This window comes from Lathamus discolor, chromosome Z (genome assembly GCF_037157495.1).
Source record: "Lathamus discolor isolate bLatDis1 chromosome Z, bLatDis1.hap1, whole genome shotgun sequence".
Lineage (NCBI taxonomy): Eukaryota > Metazoa > Chordata > Aves > Psittaciformes > Psittacidae > Lathamus > Lathamus discolor.
Window position 1 is genome coordinate 66,812,495 of NC_088909.1, and position 20,025 is coordinate 66,832,519.

The following is a 20,025-nucleotide window of genomic DNA, read 5'->3' on the forward strand; positions in this document are numbered from 1 at the left end:
AGGAATATTTAGCTGTCCTACATGGGTGTTCTGTATTAGAAGAGGTGTCAGTCTTCTTCCATTTTAGGTGACTGTTAAAAATAATTAATCTTGCAGTGAAATTGATTAATTTTATCTAAGCAAACAAAAAGGAGCTTATAAGTCTTCTGTGTAGTTTTATTTCGCAGAAGTGGAAAAGGAATGAAAGAAAAGAGCAGCAGAAGCTGGGACAATTAGAGCCTTTGAGAGCTGGAGGTGTTACTTATGTACAAGTAACAAGGGATCTGTGTATAATGCTTGTTAATGTTTCTTGAACTTGGTTATTCTCACTCTGTGTGCTTTAATGAATGGATACTTTCTAATTAGCAGTATTCTGCACCTTCTGCACCTTTGGCAAAGGATTCTGAATTAGCTTTTGCTACTTTGAACACAGGAAGATAATACAGCCCTTCATCTGGGAGTTTACATAAGTTGCTTGCTCCTGCAAACTCATCTGGCTCTGATCTAATGTTTTAGTATTACAACATATGATGGTGAAGTAGGTTGTATGAATATAGGCTGATCAAACTGCATAAGAAGTGGCAGCAAGAGAACAGAGATGTACTGCTCCAGCATACACTTACTTTCAAAAGAGCAATGCAGATTTTCTTCGGAATAGATGACTTCAGTGAGGATTTCAGAAAATTTGCTTTGATTCTAGCAACACATGGATACTACATTTGGCAATTTATGATCACATGGATTGTTACAGTCATAGAAAGTAAGAAAATGCTTGGCAAAGGTTTTAGGGCAGTATGCTTTTCAAGAGCTTGAAACAAGCCTAAATGCAGCAATAGCTTTTGCTTTTGAATTTTTGTTCATCTTTTCCTCCCCCTCCAACCCCTTTTTTAGATGGCTCCTAGCTATGCTGGTGTCTGCACTGTGTAGCATTGTCATCTGGTGGATTATACGTGGCTCCCTCCTGCCCAGCCTGCTATTCTGTCTAGATGGTTTAAGAAAATAGTAACCATCATCTGAGAGAGAGCCACTGTGTAAGTGTCCCATTCCATTTCTCTACAATAGCTCACGCTTTGTGTCTAGTGTGTCTCATAAATGCATGTCTTCATATCATGTTTCTTACTGGCTTTGTTGCAAGAGTATTTCACTGCGCTGGCTTTGGGGTTTTTTTGTATGTATTATTTCTAATAACTGAGTGATTTTTATGGCTGGCTTGCAATACAAAAAGCTGAAGAGTTTTTATAATTAGGATAACATAATTTTGAAGCCTTTCTTCTGTGCATGCTCCTGCAAATAAGCAAAACTATGTAAGCAAAATTATATTTGTAAAAAGGAAAAAGTACTGCTTTAAAATATGATCCTATCCTTTGCATTTTGCAGATGATATTAGCTCCAGTTTTACTTTGAAATCCATGAACTTGCAAAGTGGGCTAGGTTCTCAAAGGATGGTTTTACTCACGTGAAATGACAGGAATCAGAATTTGTTAGAAATGTCAGTAGGTCTTTGTTTTCACTAAGAGACTATAGGAGTATATGCCATAAGAGGCAGTAACATGGGACTTCTTTTTTCCTTTTTAGCGTAACAGAAGATGAGGCAGGTTGCAGTATTAGGTCAAGGCTGACTTGTTTACCCAGCCAGTCTGGTTTCATCTTCTTATGATCACAAATAGCTTTTTATGAAAGATCTTTATGAAACTACTTAAACCCTTTCTTTCTGTTACTTGGATTCAGGAGCTGGGTAAAGCATTAAAAGCACATTCGTTCCTTGACTAAAGTTTTCACTCTTTCTCCAGTCCACTTTTGTCAGAGTGGCTTCATTGATTGCTGTGCCTTCCTTCCACTTATAAAGTGCCATGTTTTCATCAAGCTACAGCTTCCATCTTTTGGCTGAACAAAAGTTCAGCAGCACACAGAACTGCCAGGAAACCCAAACAGGAACTTTTTCACTTGCTGTGGTGTCTGTGCTTAAGACTTTAGTGCTCTCAGATTAAAAATAGGTCAGAAAAGTATTTTGCATCAGAGTACTAAGCAAAAAAAGACACTATCTCTTGGCAGAACATTAAGAGTTTCTGCCCTTCTTACCTTCAGCTTTGCAACTTTTTGTCTGCACTTTTAAAAAGCCTGGGACTCCTTCTAAAGTGATTTAATAACTAAAGAATGAGAACTGGGAGTTGTGGACAAGTTAGGTACACCATCAACTAAAGATCACTTTCGGTTTGTTGGGTTTTTTTCATTGATGCCTATCTTTGTCAAAGAACAGACTTAAATAAGAGACTTGCTCTCAAAGTTTTGCACCAAATGCATAACTTCTTCTTGTTTCAGTGTTTTCCAGAGTCAGACCTCAGATTTCTAAACTCGGATTAAAAAGCTAAACTTAAAACCTGGGTTTAAAAAATGAAGCCATCTGCCCTGTGTTTTTCTGTACCATAAGATCAATTCCACTCAACTGTCATCCTTTCTTTCTCTTTTCTGTATTCTGTCTAAAATCTTAGTTGCTACAGGGAAAGAGAAAAGATTGTTTGTTGTTGGCAAATACATCATGATGCAAGCAATTGGGTTACTGGTGCTGCTGCCTCATATACAGGATTGACAATCATGCAGTGTTGGTTAATGTCCAGGCAGAGAAAATGCTTAAGCTTTTCTGAAAAGCTAGGCTAACATTCTCTCCCTCATGCAGGTAGTGTCCCTTGTGTTTCAGGAGGATTTATCAAACAGGATCATGAATAAACTTGGGCTGGCCTGGCAGTCCTAGTAGCTGGGGCCCTGTAGAACAAACAGTATCAATCGCTCATTCCCTGTTGATGACTTGGAAGAGGCTATTTTCCTATTTTCCTAAATTCAGGCCTATTTTCCTAAAAATCATGAGGTGATGAAGGGGAAAGCAATACTGTGTTTGACACACCTCATAAAACAGGTAGTCTTGGCAAGAAAAATTGCCTATTGCAGGACAGAGAACACATGCTCCTGTGTAAACTTTCTTTCCCTCATCCTTCTGCAGGATACTGTAATCAGTTTTCTTTTTAAAAAGCTTGCTGTGTGGAATGACTTCCTCCAAGATATATTATCTTGATGACATTTCGAGTTTTGTGGATTTTTTCTTGGGTTGTGGGGTTTTGGGCTTTTGTGTCCTGGTGGTGTACCCGCCTCCACACCCTGCTCTGAGTTAGGTGGTGAAAGAAAAGTAGTGAAGTTCTGTTCTGCCTTTTTTAAAAGTAAAAAAAATAAAAGTTCAGTTAGAAAACCTTTGTGTACTTTAGATGCACCTTCTGCTGGTGTTTCTGGAAGTTCATCATCATGATGTACAGCACGACATGATCTTTAACATGAACAGTTACAAAGCACCAAGGCAAGTGTCCTGAGGATTTTAGCTTTCTCTAATGTAGATAGGGATTTTTTCTGGTGCTGAGATTTTGGGAGGATTTCCTCTACTGTGACCTCATCTCATGTCCATTTAAAAATCTGTTAATCAAACCTGCTGTCAAGTGAGGCTAGTCTCATTGTGTTCAGTCAAAAGTGCATACATTAAAGATAGTTTCTTCTCTTACCTTAAACATATATGCAGTAACATTCTAATGAAAGCTCTGATAGCAGTTAACTTATCCCAAGTTGACAGTTACCGGGCGCAGAGGCAGCTCTGGGTGTTTTATTTATAACACCGTGACAGACAATGATGTAAATGGGACTTCGTCTGTTTTTCCTTCAGGTGCTATCAGCCTTGGAAGTCTACAGTCTTACTCTTCGGTAGCCATGTGAAGTTATGTATTGGTGAGGTATAAAAATGACATTGACTGAAGAGCAGATGATGCTAAAGGTTCTATCATGCTCACAGCTGACTCTGAGCTCATCCCATAAGCCAGCTCCTTCTCTCCCTGCCAGTTGGTAGATACAGCAATTTAAGATGATGTTGTGGTTGGTTTGGTTTTATGGTGCAATTATATATGTGACTATTTCTGTAAGTCAAGTTCCCATTTAGAGTATCTTTTCTTTGTTTTGAACAGATAAAATGAAATTCTGTGGGAAGTAAAGACATCCCTATGATATGCTGAATAAATGAACATTGTTTGTGTAAGAAGCTATCTTAACACTTCATAATGTTTCTTTTCATATTTATGAAGTGTATGGGTTTAAGCCATGTATACTTACCAGTTTTCTAAACTTCTGGTGCCTGGAAAGAGAGAAAGATTAGATCCCGTTCCAATAACTTTTGTTTGCTTTATACATACATTACATGAATTTTATACAACGACACACTGTATGTATATCTTTAAGGAGAAAACACGATTTTTCCGTATTTCTGTCTGTATGATCACTTACAAAGCAGCATGTACCAATATTTGGTCATGCTTATATTTCAGTGACTGAATGTTATGGAGTTAAGCCAGCTTTGTACCTTTCTGTTCCATCCTGGAAGTAGCTAGTAGCACAAATAAAACTCGTGTCATTTTTAAAGCTTAGTTGAAAATGCAGTTGCTCAAATTTGTTCATGTTTTATGGCAGCTGTGGCACCGAAAAGAGAATTTTAAGTCTTGATATTAGAACTTGCTAGAACTGGTTTACAAGCACAGTAGAAATTATAACGTGAACTTTCAGGCTTTGAGCCTTTTCACCTTGGGAATGCAAGGAAAACAGATATTGTTAGAAGAATTTGTGTTGTCTACAGAAGGATGATACAGTGTTGAAGGTATCTGGGTTTTGTTTCCAGCTTCACAAATAAATGATCTCTCCAACTTCAAATGTGTTGTGTTTACAGTAGAATTTCCTTTGCAACTTGCCATTACAGTCTCGTATCTTATCTTGGAGGAAGAGAAGGCTGTTTGGCTTGGAGTTTTGCAAATCAAATGACAAGATTTTCCATGCCTGAAATACTAAGAGAGGCTTGTTGAAGCAGAAATTTAAAATACTTGAACTTTGTGGCTGTGTAGCCATCTGTTTGCTAAAGAATCTGGAAGTACGTGGTAAATAAGGTTGCTGATCAGTTTTACAGCTGTAAAGAATCTATTTTAGATGAAATTGTATTATCTCTAATGCATATTGTACTTCTGGTATCAAACCCATATAAAAAAATGAAAGCAGAGGGTTTGGGTTTTTTTTCCATTTCTGTTTTTTATTAATATGTTACACAAGTATGAAAATACTCATATTTCTTCCCATGTATGCCTATCCGCCTTTGCTCCAGAGGTTAAGTTTTATGTTCATATTTGAGATTCTTTGAAAACAGTTTCTTCAGAGTATTAAACAACCGGACTGCAGTTTACAACCTAATGAAGGTTTTTATTTCCAATCTAATATAATCCACTGACACAAGTGGACTCAGTGAAGCCACTGAAAATTAGAGTAATTTAATAACATCATGGGAAAAAACGTAATAGCCAAGTTACTCTTGGCTCTGAATCTCTAAAATTATACATATTTTTATAGTTGGAATCTTGCACAGATGGAATGGCTAGGAAGTAGACATATAAAATGATCCACTAAATAGGTATCTGTGGGCTGCATTGGCCAGTTGTCTCTTTTTGTCTCCATAGTATCATAATTGCACTACAGCTGTTCAGAAATACAGAAGACAAGATTTCCCTAACCAGTTGGCTAGTGACTAAAAATAGTTGCTTGCATTTCACAATCTGGAATTCTTTGCTTACTGATGTAAGCAACACGAGGATTTGTCCGCCTGTTTGAGAAATAGTAAGTATATTGCTGTGGAGTCTTCCAGAGAAGTGGTTGAGCACAACCACCATCTAAAGCTGAATTTTGAGCATGGTGTAGTAATTCGCTGCAAGAACAGAATGCCAGTATATGCAATGGTTTTCCTAGCCCTACTGTATTTCAAGGGAATAGCTCATGGTTAATTGCAGGAGATTTAGACTTTGATCTTCACAAATTGATTTACTTGGTTTTTTTTCTGAATTTCTGTGTCCATCTCAAAAATACTGTTTATTACATACTTAAGATTTTATCTTGTTTTGTTGTTGTTTTGTTGCAGTAATTTAAAGTACAGTTTCTTTGCCCTTTTTTTTTTTTTTTTTTGTCTCTGAAAACCAGGAAATTCAAACCCATTAATTTAATGCATTATTTGAAAGGAAAAGCAACAACAACCAACAAACTGCTATGCTCCTATTAAACCAACTTGCATTACCATAATTACAAGAAGGATGTTATAAAGAGAAGGATGTGTTTCAGGCAGAACAGTTCGTTTTTTAGTATAATTTGTGAAAAGCCATCTGGTACTTGTTAGCTCCACTGCAACTGTAATATCCTCTTTTCAAGTGTTTTCCTAGAAACGTGGAGGTTATATAATCTTTCTTTTTTCCTACTCTTTACAGAGTAATTCTGCAGTCCAGTGTTCAGAAAAGTAAAACCTCTGAACCTAGCATTTCTGACAGTACAGACATTACTAAAAGAACTACCAGGTCTGCTGCAAGAAAAAACAGTTTAAAAAGGTGAGAGTTACCATCTTTATAGATCCAGTAACTGTTGTCTAGGCAAATACTTTGAGCTGGCGTACCCATTGCTGACAGGAGCTTTTGCCACAGTTCAACTCCTTCGTCTAGCAATGAGAAATGAGGAATTCTATGGTTTATGTCATGTACTGAGAATATTGGTAATGTTAAATCTTAGTTGTGTATGTTGCTTAGTCTTTCAGTTTCAAGAATATTACTTTGTAATTCCTAACGTGAGTCCTAACAAAACTTTCTTTACCAAACCTCTGCCTACAGTAAGAGGTGGAAAGGTTGTTCACAGCATTAAGTCAATTATTAGTCAGTACATTACGTCAAAATTAAGAGGAGTTTGGTGGACAACTGAAATGCAGTGGTACTGGAGAGGTGAAATGTATAAAATGCATGTGTATAGTGCATGAGATTTTGTACTGAGAGTATGGGCTGATAATCTAAAATGAACCTGTTTAATGAAATTTTAAGTTCAGATGGACTTATGCAAAACTGAAAGTGTCTTTTGGCCCAGAAGCATATGGCCTCAGTACTACTATGTTTCTTTGTGTGTGCATGTGTTCATGTCCCTCTATGGCAGCTCTCCAGGCTCAAAGATGAGGCTTAAAGATGAACCAGAGAATATAGCTTAAAAAAATTTCCACGCAATTTCCAGTGGTTACAGTTGACAGAATTTGTCCTGTACTTTCAGTGGAAACCTTTTGAATGTGTCTGTCAGGTACTGAAGAGACTTAATGTGTTGAGAAGAGTAAAACACGGCAAATAATATTAAAAAAAGTAGTTATGTAACTTGATTTGTAAATATTGCTGAAAGTTCCAACTTCTTCTGCTGCTTTTTCCTCACAGAGCTTTTCTTTCTCCTTCCTCATCCTGTTGTCTTGAATGTAACCAGCATTACAAAAAATTTACTATATCAGACAATGGAAATAGTCATTAATAGTAGATTGCAGTAAATTCTAGTCAGAGAATTTTTACAGTGGCTATATTAATTACTTTTAGATTCTTATAACAATGTGTTAAAAATAATCCCTTTTTCCTGAAATGAGTGTTTTACTAAAAAGCCAAAGTATTTCTCAGGTTTTCCTGTTTGGTCACTTGTTTTTTTCCTCCATTTTGCATCATTTTCACCACATCAGTTTTGGTCCAGACAGAATTGGTGGAATTTTGCCTGCTATTTTTCTTCTTCATGACTCTCCCTGTTTTGTAGCTGTATGCATGCACATGTGTAACTGAATAGAGATTTTCAGTTCCTGGAAAACACACCTCCAAGTTGGTCTTTGTGTTGTGTGAGACGAGAATACCTGTCCTTAGTAGGAAACAACATCCCTGAAATAGAGCTCATAGAAGATTTCAGTTATTTTGAAAGAAATCCTTTAAGTATATTAACAGATTTATGACTTTGAGGACCACAGATCAGGCTGATCTCAAACTTCAGGAACTACTTCATATTTTAATGGATTTTCCAAAACTTCTACCCCAAATACTTCATTCTGTATACTGTTTCTTTTCTTCTAATATCTGAGGTCAAAGAATTTAGTCACTTGATGCTTGGATCCAAGAATCAATTTTGTCCTAAACAGTTACGTCACAGTTCTGGAGTTCTTAATTGTCTTGTCATTTGAGAGGACTAATAGGTCCCTGCATACTGGTCCCTTAAAGGGTGTTTCAGTATGATTGTACAATTTTATGGACTTTGAAAGCAGTACCTCGTTGTTAATCTTTTAGGTGTCTCTTTATTTTTCCAGTAGTATTTGGCAAAACCTCACTTTTTCTTTTTTATTTTTTTTTTCTCTAAGCATCCCTTTGTTTTTTCACCTCAGTTTATTGTAACTTCTTGAAGTCTGTGCAATTTGCATTACCTCACAGTGCGTGAATTGATTGACCTGTTACAGATCAAGTGGATTGCAGGGTAGAAGAGGAGAATCATTATTACAAAATTGAGATCATGCCCTTGACAAAGACATCTGTCAAGACCTTGTTGCCTTCTCTGAACTTCCAAGATTACTGTGTACCCTTATTCTTTCAGTATCTTGTCTGATTAAGTTCCAGTGGAAACATCTTGCGGTATTTTTACATTTTCATTCGTTGATGCTTTAGGTCATTTTAGTCAATTCTTACTGTAGATTAATCACATTTGCGACCCATCCTAATGCAGAATAATTCACAGAGCTGGATTATTCATTTGCTGTTTCATCCTTCAGACTCTTGGAGACACTATCATAGAATTCCTCCAGAATGACTTGTTAGCCGAAACAGCAATTTACATCTAAACCCCTCTATTCTGTCTTTGCAAAGAGAGTTTAGGGAATTTCAATTCATTGCATTTATTTGCGGAACTTCTCTAGATGTTGCATGTCACTTAGGAAAGACCAGTGGACATTATATCTTGTGACTGAAATAAGACTGTTGTTGAACTGCAAGAAATTGCATTACTAGAGCATTATCCACAGCCTTATTCTGTGGCTGCCCTTATTTCTCCAGTTAAGATGTCTTCCTTGTAAATTTGCCAGTTACTGAGGAGTTTGAGTCTATATTTTAACAAGGTACATAAATAAGATCCCAACCAACTGAATCTTAGTAAGACGCAAATGAAGCAGTCCTTTCTGTGTTACCACACATAATAGAATTAGGATTTTATATATATAGTAATTTGTTGATTAGAAGTGAAAACTTAAGCAGTGAAAGAATTTTGGTAGGTAGAAGTGCTTCAGGGAATGCAGGTCAAAAAATAATTGAGAATATGGAGGAAAATGTATGAAAAGTGTATTGTATAAATTCCTTTACTTCTGTTAATCAGATATATCACAAAAATTAACAAAGATGAATATGCTTTAAAAATCTCATATGCTTTTGCTTTGCTGGGAATTGTAAAGCAGCCTTCTGCACCCTTGTTCAAACACTGAAAACTACCTGCAGCTTTTCAGAGCTTGTCTATATATAATCTAAATCTAGCTTTAAAAAAACGATGTTTCTTTATTATTCTTTCTACCTTTCCTGCAGTCTGATATCTCAGAGAGAGAATGAAAAGGTATGCTTTACAGCAAATGCGCTTAATGAAGTTATGGTACCTTGAACCCTCTGTTGCTTTTCTCTATGGAATGGAACCTTTATTCATATTGTCTGTAATCAGAGCAGTCCTTGCTTTCTTTACAACCAATACTGCCGTGTACTTGAATGCAGTGACTTTTGTCTTCTGTTTCTTTTACATATTGTTTGCTCATTTTATCTTGCCAGAAGTGCTCACTTGAAATACTTATCAAGTGCATTTTTAACATTTTTCCTTAAATATGTTTTATTTCAGCAGCCAGTCCATCCCAAGGGCTAGAACAGTATTGCGTTAAATTTCAAATAAGGAACCGGTATTGAAGAAGATACTCAAGAATGATGGGGACATTACTAAAGGGGATGTAATGCAATTCAAGGAGGATTACTTTGGCTCCATCTTTCAGCAAAAGTGAAACAGAAGAATCTCTTCCATACTCGTAGAATAAAATGAACTGTCAACATGCTTGGTAGACATGTTTCTAATGTGCTAACACTTTCTCAGACAAAACCAACAAAATCAATGTACATTCAAACTCAGGTGTAAATACTTAAGCTCTCTATTATAAAGAGGGCTTGCTGGTGTGTATGATGCATGTGTATAAATTGTGATGGCAATCACTTAGCTGCTGACCACCAGAAATTAAAGATGGTGGGAGCTTTTAAGTATATAAATCTGTGTTGGCTGTTCAGACTGGGCTCAAGTCTTCACTTGGGTCTGAAAATCAACCACAGTAGGTTTTTTCTTATAGTCTTGGTACTCTCCTGTGTTAATTGGCTATTCTTTCTTATTTTGTATGAAGTTTTTTATGAAGCCGCAGTAGTGAGTACACAAAGTGACTATTGCCCACCAAAGAGTGCTTTATTTTCAAGGGTTGTGTGGCTTGTTTATTTTGAAATACACTAACTGTGATTAACTTGTTTTTAATAGTAGTAGATTCTTAGTTGTTCACAACCAATGGCACCTTTAACTACTTGCAGTCGCTTTAAATCTGGTACGATTTCAAGGGGGAGGAAAAACAACTTACATTTAAAGCAGTGTCATCATATTGAAATGTCATTATTGTTTCCTTCCCTATCTTCAAGTCTTTTAGGTGACACTTCAGATTAGCATACCTAATAGGTAAGATTTTTTCCCAGGTTTTATTGGTACACTTGACATGTGTATGTCAAGTGTACAGTGACATGTGAATGTCACTGGTTTTTAGCTTTGAGACACTTAATGAGTGCAGCACACTAAAAAGGGAAAATAAGCTTGCTGTACAACTGAGATTGGTAGTGGAACTCAGGGGTGAGTAGAGTTTTTTAACATCTAATTAACACTTACAGCTCCTCTCTGTTAAAAAAAGCAGTGTGATTTTTAGAGAGAGCTGCCTGACATTTTCATCCACTACAAGACTGCCTTCAAACACTGGCAGCATTTTTTCCCTACCACTTTTCGCATTATGAAATCTCAAAGCTGAACTTTGTAGCTGCATATCCCTCAGACGAGGACTGTTACCACGTAGCCTTAAATATGATGGAGTTATGTGTCACTTTAGTGGCTCTAACAGTAGAAAAAACAGAGAAGAAACAGAGATCTGAAATGTTAGCAGTGGAATAACTGAGGATTTTAAATACACAGATTACCTCTGCACAGGGAAGAATTTTCTTTTTCTGAATGTAAGTGGGCAAGTTTGGTGACTAGTTTCAATCTACATCCTTCTAAATTAAACTGTTAGGCTGGTGATTTTTGAATTCTGATACGAATAACCACACACTGGCTTGAAAACATTTTGTGGCAAAAGCAACTTGAGTTGGAGAGGAGGCAAGATGTAAGCTTACAGGTAGCATCCATGAGTTTGGATAGTCAAAATTTGCAAATACAAATAAAACAGAAAAGGCTTATATGGTGCAAAATAAAGGACCATTGAGACTCAGATATTTTTTGTTTTCCTCTTATTCTTAACCGTCACCACCATTTTCTTACACGTGAAAGCACCTAAAAGAGAGGGACTGAATTCACCTTGATACAGTGATTAAAATGTGTATTTTCTTTTTATTTCTTTATTTTTTTAAAGCCATTTGCCCAAAAGCTGAAGTACAGGTAACCACAATAGCAGATATATTATGCAAACATGAATCTGTGTTTATTTTTGACAGAAATTCTTACCTTGGAAGGCAGAAGGGATGAAACTAGTGATGTGAGAGGGTGAGAGTCAATACAAGAAGTAATATTTATTGTGCTTGGCTTTACCCTTCTCTCAGCTGAGCTTCCTGTTTTACCATCTTTGTTCTAAAAATAACCCGTCCATTTCACACCCCTTATGAATTCCAAATTGGAATCTGCCCTTTTTAAAACTAACCAGCATAGCCATTAGCACTTTCAGGCTCATCAGAAGAAAGTTTGCATAAAAGAAGCGCACAAACACAACAAGAACTCTAGCTAAACCAAAACTGCATGTTTGGCACGAGTGTGTTTCAAGGTACCCCTTCCACCTCCCAGTATCTTAGTGACATGTAAATGTCAAAGGCAATTTATATTTGAACTCTCCAAACAGCCTTAAATGGAAAATTAACTCGTTACCTCATGGTGTCCCATCTAATTGTATTGCTTAGTTTGTTTTTCTGAATTTTTAGTACTTTGTCTAGCATTTTTATTGTACCACACCAAAGCTGTCTTAAGTGCAAGAATGAAGAGGGGGCATGGGTGAGCATTGGTGGGCATGGTTTCTCAATCTTTTTTGAATTGAGGGGTAGTATGTGCCAAAATGGAATGTGTGGCAGCAGCTGCATCACCATTGCACCACAGAGCAGCTGAAGGAAGTTATTTCTGCTGTCATCAATTAGAAGTTTTCCCTTAGAAATTCTTTCCCCCCTTTTAGATATATGACAGATGGAATCTTCTTTGATCTCTTACTCAAAAGTATGCAATATACTCAAAAGCTGTAATACCTTGTGTCAAATTGCTAGCTCCCATTACAGCATCAGTACCTTAACTTGAATGTTAACCCGTACGTTGTCTTTTTGCCCCAGCATGGCAATAGAAGAGGTGTTGCTGATTTAAAGCAAAATAGGATTTGGAGAGACTCGTGCATTAAAATGGAAAAAAAAAAAAAAAAAAGAAAAAAGAAAAATGTGATGTTCACCAGTTTGTTGCACTGCAGTTTTTATATTAATGGTTTGCAGACTGTTTGTCTTGCGTAAACTCATGTACAGACTATCAAGAGCTAAAATTCCTAATCTGTTCATCCTGATTATTTTTAAATTGTATATTTCTAATCGTATTTTTTTAACTTAGATTGACAGAACGGGAGTTTATTTTGCTGACTGTATTTTTAAGATAAAGCTTCATATTATCTTGTAATATTAAGTAGTTCAATACGCATTTGTGTCTCATTGGAAAATACCGCATATTGATTTTATACAAGTATTGAATAGTGAGAATTGTAAACATGAACTGTGTAAAATTAAAAATAATAAGAAATTGTTTTCTCACTTTTATTTCCAGTATTCTAAAAAATTCAGCACAAAAATATCATCTGTACTACACTGACTCAAATGTGCTCTGAAAAATAATGCAGGAATCTCAGCTGCCTGAAAACCTTTAATTAAAGCACAAATCCTTGAAACATACACTTGTTTCATTTCATAAACAAAGCCCTTGGGCTCATTATTTCAGGGGACTCACTTTGGAAAACAATAGTAATTGTACTTGAATTGTTGGGATACTGCTACATAGTAAAAAACGTGGGTAAAACAGAAAAATGGAGTTCTGGTTAATCTGTTTCTGGTTAATCTCTATGATCAGAGTGCTCATTTTTGGAAACAGGCATTGTACTTTGATACTTACTATGAAAGGGAAGGCTTCACAAAACTAAAAACTAAGCCTTGAGGAACACTTGTTCTTGCATAAGAGTTGATGGTGGTCTAGTGTAGTCTTTAAAAAGAAAATCTAAACACAACAGCCAAAAATACGGACTGACTCACATGGTTCTGATCGCCTCACCTACATTAGAAAATACAGAACTTGCGGATGCCAGGCAGAGCCTGTTTGACAAGCAAGTAAACTTTCACTTGTTCCAAAGGTTTGTTTTTATGGTTGGAAAACCTGCATTCACCTCTTGCAAGGTCAACTTTAGAATTCTAAACTTACATGAATGCTTAAACCACCTTTCCCTGAAAAACGAGTTGCCTGCTGAGGATTGAATGGTGGGTTTTGCCTGGGAAAATACTGGTCTATGCTTATGTCAGTTAAGCCCTATGGTATAAGTAGCCACTTAAGGAGTATTTCACTGGGCAGGGGCGGGCAGATGACTAAAAGATCCTATAGAGAACAGACCTGTGGCCCATGTCAAATCCATCAACAAGTCAGTAAGTGCACTGCAAGAGTAAGCTCTTTACAGTATCTCTGAATGTCTTTGTTTTGGCTGTCTTTATCCTCCTTTGTATTACAGTTTCTACACAGTGTATGTGAGAGGAGATAAAAATAGGCTATATCAAAATGGATGTGCTGCTTAGAAATACTCAAGTTTGTTGTTAAAGAGAAACCGCATGCTTTAAGCCTAACTCACTGAGAGATTGTTGGAGGAGAGGCATCTGCTTTTTTCTTGCATTTGTGGTTTGGGGGTTGGTGTCACTTGGGTGTGAGTGACCAGTTAGCCCTTAAAACACAGGAAGGATGAGGGGAGATGGCCAAGGGTGATGTGCTTGTGAAGCTGGGGGAATGACTGGACCACAGCTCTCACAAAGAAGGTGATTTTATCTCAATACAAAGGGATTGGAGGGTGGCCTATGTTTCAGATAAACCACTATCAATATCTGAGTATTTCAACTGGTGATGTTGATCTGGTATATCAAGACTGAAGGTTTCCCTGAGCTGGCCAGGATCAGCGTGGAGAGAGAGAGCAAATACATAACAGTATAATCCCCAGACACCTGCCAAAAGAATTTTGAAGAGAGGAACATGCTTGAGCTGGCATCAACTCTCCTATTCCTTCCCGGCTACTGGGGACACCCTGCATGGTGATGGCAAGGGTATCATAGGGACCAATAATGGGAAACACACTGGTATTGTGATTGAACTGTGCATTGCAATTGCTCTAAGTTACACCGTGTAACCTTCATTTGTGTTTTGTTTTCGGTCTACACCAGAAATACCATGTGACATCAACCATCTTCAGGTAAGTAAATTTGGTATTAAGCATGTCACCCTCCATCCATGGGTTATCTCCCAAGAAACTGGTCCAAGGGTTGGACGGTGACAACAGGGCTGAGGGAAGACATCTAGAAAGGCTGTCACTTGAACAGCTCCACTCCTGGTCCGTGTCCTCCCTATCAAACTCTGCCCCAGTTCACTATGATGTAAGGAAAGCAAGTACCTGGAAAACATAGGGTTAAAATACTTTTAACTTAACTTAGGTCTAACATAGAGAACAATGTTTGTGTTGTAAGTCTGTGGTGTGATAACAGAATTTAGTAGGCTTACTAACAAGAGTGAACTATTTCTTTCCATCCCTCTAATGAGTGAGCATCCTTCTAATTATCAGTTAGTCTGGAGACAGTGACTCCCAAACATCTGCTAGCTTAGGATACTCCTTGTCTGCCCATCCTGTTCTGCTTGCAATAAATTTTGCAGGAAGGTCACACTGTTCTAAATCTTTGCCTGCAAGTTTTGCAGATATGGTTGGTTTAGCTAATTTGTGATTACTGGGGCATCCAACTGTGCCAAAGGTGAAAAGTGCACCCTGAGGAAGACTGCTTACTTCATCTTGAAGACCCCTGCCCACAACCACTGAAGGGCAGTGAGCAAGCTCCAAAAGGGAGGAGACTTATGATAATGAGTGCCCAAACTAATTATAATATTCTCGGGAACCTAATGAATATGCATGCTTGTGTGTAATAAATTTCTGCTTGCTTAACCCCTCGGTGTGCAAGTTAGGAGGAGCGATCCGCATTGCACCTGGCGCCGTAATAAACACACCTGCTTTATAACTCTCTCTGAGTTGTAGAGTCTGATTCCGTGCTTCACACAAGGCTGCTAAAGAATCTCCAGCAAAACCAGACAGTCCAAGCAACTTGTTTTCATCCCTTGGCCCGGCACAGCAGCAGATACAAAGGACTTGTGTGTCACTGGTACCTCTAAGCCCCATCTCTTCCAACTACGTCAGCTATGCCACAAGCAGGATAAATCCCAAACTCCTTGTACCCTGACAGCATAGAGGGAAATTACCCTTGGCAGCAGCTATTATTGAAAACAAAAGATTTCCAAAGTGATTGCTGCCCATAGCAGAAACATAGCAACTATGCAAATACAGAAGCAGACCAGTTCTCGCTCTTGTGAGCTTGCTCTTGCTTCCATCAGTGCTTTGATGCCATTCTCTTCAGATGTCAGGACAGTTCCTTGGCTTTATACTCAGTGAAAGGGTTCCTTATTACCCCTCCTTTATACACAGTTTCTCTATTGGCCTACTTGTGTTTCTTCCCATGTTTGAGTTCTCCAATTACAAGAGGCATTTCACTGTTCTTCACAAAACATCATGCTCATAGGACTGAATCTCTACTCAGTACTCCCAACAGGTGATATTTGTCCTGCTGTCATGCTTCCAGGTGCTTTTGTCCACCTCTTGCACACTAACATAATCTCTCATCTTAAATAATTAATGTTCTTTGTTGGGTTCCCTTCCCTTCCTCCTGCTGATCAGACCTTTCCCAGCCTATGGCCTTCTTTCACTTCTCTAGAAGCTTCACTGAAAAGGTTACTAGGTTTTAGTTTCCCTATAATAGCTTCTTCCAAGGTCCAGAGCCTTTGCTAAAGCCAGAAAGACCTCTGAAAATAGCATTCAATCTGCAAGTAACAGAAATATGACAAACCACGAGCAAGCACAGAATTCCTGCATTATAGTAGGTCAACTTGTTTCTTCTCTTACCGGAATAAATCTGTATCTTGTTGCTACTAGATTTGCCTTTTGTCAAAGCTATCTTGCCAATTCAAATACATTACGCAAACATGGTTTCCTTGATTAAGTAGTAGCTACTGTACAAATCTAAACAGAGGAACTACCAATGCTAACAGTAGACAACAGCTTACTGAGTCTGTTAACTAGATGTAAAACATTTTGGACCAAAAAACACAGAATTCACACTAGCTGCCGAAACAGGGTGAGCAAAAACTTTATTCAGTTCATTAACTGCTAGTTTGTCTCAGATATAACACAGCCATTAAGTGTGATGCAGTATCTAAAGCAGTTCTGAAGATGCAGCTCTAACATTTGCTGAATCACACCTTCAGAAAGGCATTTGTGTGCAGACAATAAAGCTGAAGATTTCATGTATTCCACGTTAAGTTCTAAGTAATAGAGCCAAAGTGTAACAGTTACCAGTTCTTCCAAAGACTTCAAGCACAAACTGCTCAGTTCTTGCCCAGCTTGTGTTACTGAAAGAGAAAAGCTCTTAATTCCACGCCTGTTGGTTGGTGACTGAAATGCACTTCTGCAAAAATAACCACGTTTCACGTTCAATTGTTGATCCACTGACAGTGAGTCACTGTTACACTACTTTCAGCACTGCATATATGTATGCGTATATATATGTATCTCTATGTTGATGAGGATGTGTGTGTGCGTATGTGCCTCTGATGGCTCTGAAAGGAAAAATAAAGGCTAGAACATTATGTGAGACTAATCTTATTGACATCGGTGTACTAGGGCTACAGATCTTGGTTTTGGGCCCAAAGGCTGCACATACCCCAAGCCCTGTCTTCACGTGAAAAAGTGTAATCAGAGCTGAAAGCTCTAACCAAAGTTTTTTACCAGGGCTTTTTACTTTTGATTCTATTTAGTTATTCTTTAGTATTTTTAAGTTAAGCACAGACATTCCTCTTTCCTTTCAAGGCACTTTCATAGTAATAGAGAGAGATGAATTCCTTTGTTTGGAAACTTACTGTGATTTATGTTAATCTAAACCTCAAAGCTGAAATGCAGTAGTTTTTCCCTACACCACTCACTACAATAATCCTAACAGCAGAACACCTTGTAGTAGTGCATTAGAGAGTAACATGAGTAAGCAACACAACTTAATCTTTTCCTAAGATGCATGCCATGTTCTACTAGTGTTTATATTTACAACTGCTACTGCTTTATATGAGGGAGTAAAACTAAACCAGAAGTAACTTAGCAGCAGACGTGTGCTTAACAGACACGCTATTTTGATACCTTAAACATGAGCCAGCAGTGTGCGCTCGCAGCCCAGAAAGCCAACCGTATCCTGGGCTGCATCAAAAGGAGCGTGACCAGCAGGTCGAAGGAGGGGATCCTGCCCCTCTACTCTGCTCTTGTGAGACCTCACCTGGAGTATTGTGTGCAGTTCTGGTGTCCTCAACATAAAAAGGACATGGAACTGTTGGAACAGGTCCAGAGGAGGGCCACGAGGATGATCAGGGGACTGGAGCACCTCCTGTATGAAGACAGGCTGAGGAAGTTGGGGCTGTTCAGCCTGGAGAAGAGAAGGCTGCGTGGAGACCTCATAGCAGCCTTCCAGTATCTGTAGAGGGCCTATAGGGATGCTGGGGAGGGACTCTTCATTAGGGACTGTAGTGATACAACAAGGGTTAAAACTTAAACAGGGGAAGTTTAGATTGGATATAAGGAGGAAATTCTTTCCTGTTAGGGTGGTGAGGCACTGGAATGGGTTGCCCAGGGAGGTTGTGAGTGCTCCATCCCTAGCGGTGTTCAAAGCCAGGTTGGATGAAGCCTTATGTGGGATGGTTTAGTGTGAGGTGTCCCTGCCCATGGCAGGGGGGTTGGAACCAGATGATCTTAAGGTCCTTTCCACCCCTAACGATTCTATGATTCTATGATTTTATGATTCTATGATTCTATATGATTCTATGATTGATTGATAGATGACTGATATTTAACAAGTTTTCCTTTCACAGCTAGGCAAAGGAACTGGATAACTGTCACCACTTGCAATTTATAATTCCTTCTCTATACTAAGACACTATCAATTAGATAAGTGTAAGCCAGATTCAAGTCTGACAGACTGAAACAGAACTGTCACAGCTAGCTGCTTTAAGACACTTTTGGTTTAATTAGCAGTACCCAGCTACAGCAAACCTCATTTTCATATGGTTTTGGGTTGGGTGGTTTGTGGGGTTGTTTTATTTTCTGGTTTTTGCTTGGTTTGCTTCATTTGGGTTTTTTTTAAATGAGAAAGTCTTAGAAACAGTTTTTTTTTTTTTATTTTTTTTTTTTTAACCAGGAGATTTTAAAAAATCTCCTGATCACATGCTGATTATACAGATACACTTTGACAAGTCCTCTAAAGCAGTCCCCAAAGACTCAATTGGCCATTCTGTTTTGAAAAGAGAGATCAAAGTTAGGGGAGAAAACAGTAACTTCGCAGGAGCAGGAACCAGACTGAGAAATAAAACAGTGCTTTCAAGCTTCCCAGAGAACAGTCAGAACTGAACAAAACGCTTTACACCTGACTCAGCTCAATAGCATAACAAGGTTTCAAATTTGTAGTAGAAAAAGGAAGGGTTGCTTTCATTGCTTTCCTTAACAAAAAGGAGGTTTTTGTAAAAGAAAAGCCTACACCTTCAAAACACAATGGGAAATGGAGGTGAGCCTTGCAAAGGAGCTCTCCACACCTATACATACTCTTAATCCTGCAAGCAAAAACATCAGTAAAAATTCAGACACGTTCTTCCCTGTCCAATGGTATAAGGGGAACAGGAAGGGAAGAACAAGCAAAAAAAATTTGCAAGACCCCCACAAATAAAGTCACTTCTGTTCTACAATCATGAAACTGCCAATTTTTTGGCAGAAACACCCAACACCTATTCAAAGAGCAGCAGAAGCAAAATACTAAACTGCAGTGATTTCACGTAGTAGCTTGCTCCTAAAAGGCAAAATGGTCATTTACATTATTCCATCCAGTTCAGTTACTTGAAAAGCAGCAGCATGGGTTCCTCTAAAACCAGCACTTCTTTTGCCTTTTCGCAGTTTTATGACAGGTTGTCTAAGTACCTCTATGTCCCTACAACAAGCAACTTGTGGAATCTGAAATCTCACATTATAGCTAATTGTCACATCAGTTATTTAACAGTGTAAAAAAGGTCCTTTGGGCAGCACTACTTCACAGGCCATCTGTTTTGAACATTTAGAAAAAAAAATCAGTGGTCTTTCTTAGGATGATTATATCCTGCTGTGTAAACCCTTACCACTGAGATGAGTTATGTTAAGTTTCTGAATACTCATAAAGCGCACTCATAAGCAACAGGTTTTTTTCTTCATCTCACCCACTATTTGCTCTCAAAGGAGACTGCCTGGAAGTGACACAAAACAAAGTGAGGCAGAGCACAGGAAAAAAAAAAAACCATAAACAAAACCAAACAAAACAAACAAAGAAAAAAAACCCACAAACCAAAAACTTTATATTCATCTGCTTTCCCATCAAACAGAAAAAATGAGAAGTTGAGCAGGCATTTGTAGACTCCTTTGAGGCTGACAGCCATATCTAAAACATCCAGTGTGGCTGTCCTCTCATTTCCTTCCCTCATCACTTTTGGCATCACATC

The 20,025-nt window shown here is 38.0% G+C and overlaps 1 protein-coding gene across 9 annotated transcripts in view; it reads left to right on the top strand.

The window, feature by feature from the left end:
• The window catches only part of CDC14B (cell division cycle 14B), a 47,678-nt gene extending 34,599 nt beyond the window's left edge, over window positions 1-13,079 (top strand). Inside the window, exons 13-14 of one of the 9 annotated variants that reach the window (XM_065662392.1) lie at window positions 871-1,010; window positions 9,724-13,079. In XM_065662392.1, coding sequence (XP_065518464.1) covers window positions 871-982 — 112 coding nt within the window. In that variant the 3' untranslated portion in view covers window positions 983-1,010; window positions 9,724-13,079. Of the gene's footprint in view, window positions 1-870; window positions 1,011-3,679; window positions 4,711-6,296; window positions 6,414-9,723 lie in introns of those variants that run through there. The other 8 variants (XM_065662388.1, XM_065662390.1, XM_065662394.1 and 5 more) reach the window with 8 other exon arrangements.
• Window positions 13,080-20,025: the final 6,946 nt, after the last annotated feature.